The sequence below is a fragment of the Strongylocentrotus purpuratus genome, unplaced genomic scaffold, assembly GCF_000002235.5.
Source record: "Strongylocentrotus purpuratus isolate Spur 01 unplaced genomic scaffold, Spur_5.0 spur5_scaffold_8, whole genome shotgun sequence".
Classification (NCBI taxonomy): domain Eukaryota; kingdom Metazoa; phylum Echinodermata; class Echinoidea; order Camarodonta; family Strongylocentrotidae; genus Strongylocentrotus; species Strongylocentrotus purpuratus.
Genome location: NW_022145614.1, coordinates 13079218 through 13087878, shown reverse-complemented (window position 1 = coordinate 13087878; position 8661 = coordinate 13079218). Strand labels below are relative to the sequence as shown.

General features: G+C 41.6%; 1 protein-coding gene across 1 annotated transcript; it reads left to right on the top strand.

The window, feature by feature from the left end:
* Positions 1–1791: 1791 nt before the first annotated feature.
* LOC581824 (histamine N-methyltransferase A) lies at positions 1792–7712 on the top strand. The gene is made up of 3 exons (XM_781807.5): positions 1792–2150; positions 6446–6769; positions 7180–7712. The coding sequence occupies exons 1-3, from the start codon at positions 1946–1948 to the stop codon at positions 7545–7547; spliced, it is 897 nt and encodes a 298-aa protein (XP_786900.2). The 5' UTR covers positions 1792–1945; the 3' UTR covers positions 7548–7712.
* The last annotated feature ends 949 nt before the right edge of the window (positions 7713–8661 follow it).

Here is an 8661-nt window from a genome sequence, read left to right as displayed (position 1 = left end):
AAACTATTAGAGAAAGCAGACGATTGAGTGTACTGTTTTCGACTCTTAATTCTCGTCTGAATTCAGTTTCCCCTTCCCGCGCGAAGCGCGAAAAGCTTAGACGTTTGATTTAATTATTATAGAAAGAAGACGATTCGTTGCACCGTTTTCGACTCTTAATAAGCCCTATTTATTTGAATTCAGTTTCCCCCTCTCGCGCGAAGCGCGGAAGCCTTGACGTTTCCTTATCGTGACATACTGTATACGTGTAGGCTATACATAAACAAAATAACTAATTTCCCATGCATTATGCTGCAATTGAAACAATCACTTTTTTTTTTTTCTTCTTCTTCCTTTTTTTTCCTTTTTTTTGGTGGTAATATCAGGGGGGGGGGATGATTGTACAGGCCATCCCCCCTACTTCAAGCCAGGGGGGATGCAGCCCCCCCCATCCCCCCGGGATTTACGCCCCTGTCCGGGTTCCAAAGGTCCCCATGTTTCCCGCCCGTTTGCCGAACCGAGGGTAAAGTAAGTACTGATGACATAGTGATCATAGATTAATCATTTCGGCTGTCTTCATTACAACGCCTCAACTGGTCCATGTATAGTAGCATGAAACCAGGGGCGGCGATCCCGGGACGGACGCGGGGGGGGGGGGGGGTCATGTAGGGGGATTGTCCCCCCGGAAAAATTGATAAAGGGCAAAATAAAAATGTATAGCAAATACTGACTTAAGATTGCAACACACCTTTAGGATCTGGAGGGCCCAAGGGTCGCGTAGACAAATAAAATTGCAAAAATCTTCTCGCTCGGTAGCTATGCTTCCTCCCAAAACATCCTTCAAAATATACAAGTAAATATTGTAGAATATTGAAGTGTGAAAAAATATTGCTTGTTTTTATACTCTAGTTTTGCTAAGGAATGTCTTAAATACAACAAATCATGTGATGGGGTAGTAATTTTCGCCACCTTCACCCCTTCCATTCACTATGTTCCCTCGCACTAGCGTAGTGATGCGGGGGGGGGGGGCTGGGGAAGTTGCCCTCCCCCCGTCAATAAAATTCAAACGCAGTTTATTTCTAATTCGATACCAGTGATTTACAAATGTTGCTGAAATGGCATGTTTTTTCCTGAGCTTGCGGGGGCTCTGCCCTCTAGACCCCACCAAAGGTCCTAAGGCGGGCCCCTGGATGCTCATCTGGTCGTAATTTAATGCCTAAAACCCCTGAGCTTCTGGGGGCTCCGCTCCTTGGACCCAGCTCCAATTAGTGACATACATGCCAGTGTCGAAAGGTATCAAAATATGCTCATCTGACCCTAAAATTCCTAAAACCTCTGAGCTACCGGGGGGGGGGGGCTCTGCCCTCTAGACCCCACCAAGGGTCCTAACGCGGCCCCTGGATGCTCATCTGGTCGTAATTTAATGCCTAAAACTCCTGAGCTTCCAGGGGCTCCGCCCCTAGACCCGCACCAATTTAAGCTCGACTTGCTTTGAAAAACGGTCATGTAACATAAATTTTCGGCGTAATTTTTCAATTTACCCCCCCCCCCTTGAAAAAATCCTGCGTACATGCCTGGTGATGCGGATTTTTTTTTCTGCCCCCGCCCCCCCCCCCCCCCCAAAAAAAAAAAAAAAAACGTGTTTGCTCATTTCTTCCCTCCTGTAATGAAAATAAATCGCCGCACCTGGTAGCGTCATAACTTGGAAAGGCTTACGACCATTGTTTACCTCACGCTTGGAGGGTTCGTTCGAAGTTCAATAGTTGCTCTTTCATGACCTTCCCAGATACGTGCATATACATATCGAATGTTTCTCTCGACTACCACACAAAAGTTGAGTCACATCTTTTCACATCGGCCGTTATAATACAGTAAGCCATACTGTACGTTTTACATTACATCACTATACAGTTGCCTTTGAATTTGAGAAACACGTGGTAGTCAAGCATCGCGGGAGAAAGCTAAAATGGAGACTGCAAACTTGAAATCTTTGATGCACGACCCCGACTACTATACGAAGTCTTTTCACGCATACGCCAAGAGTTCAAAGAAGTTCGCTGTGTTGGAGAAATGGGGGGAAAACGTCTTCCCAAAGTTGATCGGTGATAGGCTGGTAGACACCCTTCCTGCAGATACCAATATTAATATGTTGGGGATAGGCAGCGGTTCGGGTAAGACTCATATTTTTAAATGAAACGTCACCCCAAGAAATAACTTTACATATTCTGAGATATTTATGATATTCTTGCCCATAAATCTACAGGATTTCCAACCAAAGTGTTTGAGAGAGGCATTTAAAGCAAGAATAATGTACAGTTTCTCTACACGACGTAGGCAACGCCATTTTCTTGACATACATTATTTTATGTGAAGTCGTTTACCAATGCTTCCTTCCCAGGTCACCAGATGTCATGTGTGTGGTGATGAAGCAAATTTTATCAATAAGTTGGTGCTCTTCTGGGGTCAACTGCTATATTTTAGTATTAGTTTAAATGAATTAGTTACCCTGTTATAATTTTCCATCAGATATAATTTATTCTCTGCTATGATTTGTCCTCATTGAAAAATAAACTGGTTTTGTTATTGATTTTAAAAGTCTTTCCAATTAAAGCTTGGTACATGTAAAACTTCACTTAGTACGTCACATTTTTAAGAAAATGGCTGCGCCCATGTCATGCTAAAAGGCATCACATCATGCCAAGAATATCTTCATTTATATATCTCTTTTACATATTCGTAAGAAACTTTGTAAAGGGTAGGAATACATATCATTTTCAGAATAGGTACATGTACACTTATTCTTTGGAATAATGTATAGTGGTATCAATTGTTCGCAAAATATAAAGTTCAATGTTCATAATATGGTATTGTGCGACAAATCGTATGACGTTGGTCTCCCCATAGCAATTCATCCAAATATTAATACAAATCCACGTTAAAGGTAAAGACCAGTATTGGAAACGCCCCAATTTCAAAAAATGAATTTGAAGCTCTTATTACCAATCATGTAAAAGAATATGTTTTGACTAATACACGATGATAAAAATTTTGCCGGGAAACCGCCTACTAATTGATATACTTGGTAAATTAGTTTATCTACATGGTCTGTGAGAGATAAACACACGTGTCGCGCACGTTTGCGTATAGTACCATATACATCTTTCTGTGTACAGTGCTTGTAACTTTACGAAGACTGGGCCATATTTCTTATCATTTTGATGATTCCAGAACCTTGCAGTACACACCAATACTTATATGCTAGATGATCAACCTTTTCTGATCGATTTCACAACGTTTCTTTCACAATGCAATCGCATGACCATAACTGGTCTTTACCTTTAAAGACATTTCAAATCAAATTCCTGGAAATTGGGTTTTTGTTTCTTCAGAAAATTCTATTTACACGAGTGGAAGCACTGGCGGATCTGTTTTTAAAACCCGTAACAATTCTCTCATGCATGGATCAGATATAGACCTAAAACAATTCTCATTATCTCCAGTATTAGGAGTAGATATCATTGTCTAAATCTGAAACAAAATTGAGCAATGCTTGAGTCGTGCCCGGCTTTCCAGCAATCATAAATTATTGTACATTTTTCTACTTCAGTTGAAGTATACGATCGACCATATCAATTTTCAGGCGGATGGCATCTCACGTTTCGGACCTTACAGCTTTCACATCAATCATATCTGGACCGTCTAAGAAAAAGTTTGAGAAACCCTGATCTATCGTGAAATATACATGTAAGCTGCGACTAGCTTCAATGTACTGCCACGTCTTCTTGTATTGCATATCAGTACGACTAACAACGGGGCTATCACCCTGGACAACTATCCCCCGGACAAAACCAACTGAACCAGTCAACCCGACCCTCCCTCCCCAATGTAGTGCCCTCTATTGAATCAGCATAAGGGGTAGTTTGGGTTAGTTGTCGTAGGGGATAGTTTTTTTTTTGGGGGGGGGGGGGAGGGGGTATCCGGGGGTTACTGCTGTCCCATAAGGTAGATTATCTGGGTAGTTGTCCGGGATGATAGCTCAGGTGGAAGTTTTCCTATAATGTTTTTTATTGAATGTAGCCAAAATATAATTATAATGATTCAACAAGTTTGATTGTAACCATATTCAAAATCAGTTATGAGAATCGGCTCAAAATATCGATAATGAAATAGAATTTATTCGTTTAAAACAGTCCACGGACTTGTATGGATCTACAAATATATTAATGTACAAATATATTAATGTATAAATTATTAATTATTAATATCCATTAATGCGTCGACCATTACGGCATGTGTCCATTTCCCCATAACTGTACACGTACTTCGTTCAATGCTTGATGCACAGTGAATTGGTTGCTATTATGCATAACAATATTGTCAGACTATGAACTGCAAATATATTGATTTAGAATGGGAAAATCACACATGACGATGCTAATACTTCAATTTATGATGAATTGAGGTAATTGATGTCTTTTTCCAGGGGCCAAAAATCATATGGGCTGGAAGCGGTGAGGGAGGGGGCAGAAGGGCACATACCCCAATACTCCTATCAAGAAAAAATAGAAGAAGAAAGAAGAAATTGCATGCAATTAATATGCATAATAACAATATTTTCTAGTTTTCTGATACTCTAACATGCAAGCTCCAAGCATACCAAAAACATAAATATTATCGCTCGGTCGCTATAAGCTCCTACGAATAAGTATAGACGAAGTGTTTTTAATTCTGTAAACCCTGTCTAGAATATATAGGCACCAGAAGCAAGGCAGATGTTTTCAGCTATCAAGTGATTAAGGGGCAAATACTTCGTACCTTTTGCCCCTTGTCCTTTACACAATAGTCGTTGTCACGTCACCTTGGGGACCATAGTTATGACCAGACCCTTTCGTACCAGTATGAATTTGATATTATTCTCCATTCTGCAACCTTTTTTTTCATAAAACGACGGTATTGCAGATAATATGTTTTATGAAACACGAACAAGTTCTAACACGGCCCTAGTGAATATTATGAAACAAGAATAATACCATTTTATTTTCATGTTATATGTGTTTCGATTCTTTGTGAATAAGCCGAGGACTAATACGACTTATCTGTATTCTGTATCTGTACTGTTAGGTCAGCACAATGTCTGTTAAGGACACCCCACGCTAACCTGGAGCTGTGGTAGAGCCCAAGGTGGAGTTAGTCGCCCTGAAAGCAGTAGACAAAATAAGCAGTATAGTTCTGGCTCAAATCTCACTAGGTTCAATAATAAATTCAGACATACCGGCCCGAATTCACAAAGGAGGTTTGTCGACAAACCTCCTTTTGTTTTTCACAAACCAGGTTTGTAAAAAAAACGCGTAAAAACGCGTCATATGACGTACGAAAACGTCGACAAAATCTCCTTTGTGAATTCGGGCCAATGTGTTTTCTACTCTCAAAACGTCAAATGAGGAGTCTGGTCTCGCAGACTAGTAGGGAACTGTCTGTAACGATTGTTGAATAACCTAATAATTCCATTGAACATACATGTATATGTTATGTCTGAAGACATCTCTATTCATGCATGAAAATTGAGACTTAATAGTCATTGTGAATTCCATACGGTTTGTACGGAGCTTGCATGTACTGTATGGAAATGCGAAGGCTCTTCAGACGTATTTATTGGACCATTTTTGTTGTACTGGTGCCACATGCACCAGGGCATTTTTTTAATCAAAATGTGATCATATTTATTTCAGCAAGAATACCAATTGTTTGTTAGAGAGAGCGGGGGGGGGGGGGATGCAAGTTCTTCTTTATTTTATAGATGTTATTACATTGAAAGCAATTGGAAGATTATTTATTATTCAACTTGCAATAATTCTACAGTGAATGAAAAGTCTGTGGGGGGGGGGGGCAGGGGAGGAAATGTTGTCTGGGTGGGAGGATGCTGCCCCCCTTACCATCATATATACGTATTCTAATTTTTTTTAGCTGCTGCATGATGGTTCTAAGAAGGATAGAGGGTGATCTATGTCAACAGGGACTTTTAGATTTGCGTGGACTGATACATGTGACGCCCATTCAAGGCAGTGCATTAAAACGGGACGTCGATCGTAGCAATCCCTATTGTCTTCTTGCGAAACTAAAAGTCCATATCGCTGATAATAAACGAATGATTCCCCTTCCCCTGACATCGAATTTTCCCATGAATATTTTCGAGAATTCCGCGCAGTAGAGTTGGTTGGAGTAGTAGGAGCCGCCCCCTAAAAATTGAATGTTTGCGAGTTTTACAGAAATTAGTATCCAGGGCAAATCCTGCCAGTCCTCCCAAGTGTTCGGGCGAGGGCCATGGTTTTTTGTGTTGCAGAGGACCCCTTTTCATGCCTTTCCCCTCAATAGTTCCGTCTGTGATACTCGTTTTATTCTTGAGAGGGATACCAGGTGAAACAGAAAACATCAACCATTTTGCATTTTTATTATTTTGATCTTCCAGGTGAGATGGATAGTGCGATGGCAGCAAGCCTGAAGGCTCGATTCAAATCCGTCCGAAACGTCGTAATCGAACCCGCCGCCAAGCAGCTTGAGAAGTACCGCTCTCTCGTAAAGAGTAACAAGTCCGACTTCGAGGGCATTGAGTTCGACCTGCGTCAACTCGGCATCGACGAGTATCGTTCCCAGGAGGGCGACAAGCCGAGGAAATACCACTTCATCAGCGCTATCCATTCCATTTACTATGCTGAGGATCACAAGGACACCATACGCTACCTCTACGATTGTTTAGAGGAAGGCGGAATTCTTCTTATCATTGTCGTTTCAGGTGAGATACATTCCGGGGGGGGGGGAGGGGGCAGATCCAAGATTTTGTAAAGGCGGAGGAGGGGGAGGGCAATTCTGAAATAAAAGCAAAATGGAGAAGGTATTCAAGATTTTGTAAAGGCGGGAGAGGAGGGGGGGGGGAACAATTCTGAAATAAAGCAAAATTTAGAAGGTATTTGCTTGGTATTTTCTTTCGGGATTCAAGATGGGGTTTAAAGGAGGAAACGGGCTCATAGTGCCATACCTTCTCTCTAAATCCGCCTCTGCATTCCTGTAACTAATTAATAACTCCTTTGCACACTGTCACAAAGTAGGACAATAACTCTCTTCTGTAATTGTTTCGCTTGTAATCTTCGCTGGTACATCTATCTTACCCCGTTTCCTCCTCTCTCCTTTTTGTGCCGATTATAGTTGCCGGTGGTTTCTGGCGCCTGTGGGATCGCTTCACCCGATTCCAGGATAGCGTCAGCCGCTATCTCTGCACCACACACCTCCGCGATAGCCTCTCGTCTCTCGACATCCCTTTCGACGAATCCCGCCAGGCGTCATGCGTCGACATCACCAGCTGTTTCGAAGAGGGGTCCGAAGACGGGGAACTCATCATCGACTTCCTAAGCCACACTGTCGATCTCCGTGGGTCCGCGTCGCCGGAGCTCTATCAGGAGGTGGTTGATTACATGGGGTCCGACCAATGCTCCGAGCGGAAAGAGGATGGGACGATTCTCTTCAACAACGACTGGGACGCTGTCATAGTGCAAAAACCGCTCTCGAAATCGTAATTACATTCCCAGTCAACTCATGACGTCTTTAGGACGTTCGAGAATCATTAATTCCCGTTGCACAAGAGGTGTCATTAGGGACTTTTTTCGCACGAAGACAATAGGTCTATGCTACGATCGACGTCCTTTTAATGCATTGCCTTGAATGGACGTCACACGTATTAGTCCACGCAAATCTGAAAGTCCCCATTAGGGACTTTTAGATTCGCACGAAGACAATGGGGATTGCTACGATCGACGTCCTTTTAATGTACTGCCTTGAAAGGACGTCACACGTATCAGTCCACGCATCAGTCCACGCAAATCTAAAAGTCCCTATTATTTTGCCTGACGTAGGTCTCCCTTAGGGACTCGTGTTGCTTAGCTTTTGACATGCCATGAACAGATAATACTAGAGCTATGTAGCCACACTCACACGTACACACACACACACAAAGTGAATGCAAAGTGAAAAGTGCAAGGATTAATTTGTTTTAATGGCGTATGCGCCAATAGGTTCGATCACTGTATACACCACATCCTTTAGCCCGTCGCACATGAGGCGTCATTTTGCTGACGTGTCACTCCGTCACTGCGTCAGTGATGAGTTCAGTCCTTTCACGGAGGGATATCGCTCAAAGGATGAATGCAAAATGGAAAGTTGAAAAATAGCGGTGAATTACTATAGTGTATGCACTTAATATCCTTTTTATCCTATAATAGCGCAGGTTTTAGCGCAATCGAATTGTCGCCTCGTATGTAATGGGCTTAAGGAGTTTTAATGACACTTCTGATAACCTTTCACTGCAACAAATTTACCCTTTCATGAATATTTGTGAAATTATGATAGACAATAATAGCAATTCACGCTTGACAGGTTTTATGCACATGTATTGGTTAGACCTACCCTTAAAACATTTCTCTTTCAATTCTTATCGTCTTAATAAGTACAAACCATTGCTGTATATCATTTGGTATACTATTCCACTTGTAATATACATGTTTCATTCCTCGTTTCGAATTTCAGGTGTTATTTTGATAATCAGATCCTCATGTAAATGTTGAAAATGGTGCATGTGTAACTAGATCAAATAAATAACTTTTGAATGAATATGATACTCTTTTTGGTCTGATT

Coding starts and splice junctions, on each gene's coding strand:
- LOC581824 (XM_781807.5), top strand. CDS start 1,946: ATGGAGACTGCAAACTTGAAATCTTTGATGCACGACCCCGACTACTAT. Junction 2,151..6,445: donor GGGGATAGGCAGCGGTTCGG/GTAAGACTCATA, acceptor TTGATCTTCCAG/GTGAGATGGATAGTGCGATG. Junction 6,770..7,179: donor TCTTATCATTGTCGTTTCAG/GTGAGATACATT, acceptor TGCCGATTATAG/TTGCCGGTGGTTTCTGGCGC.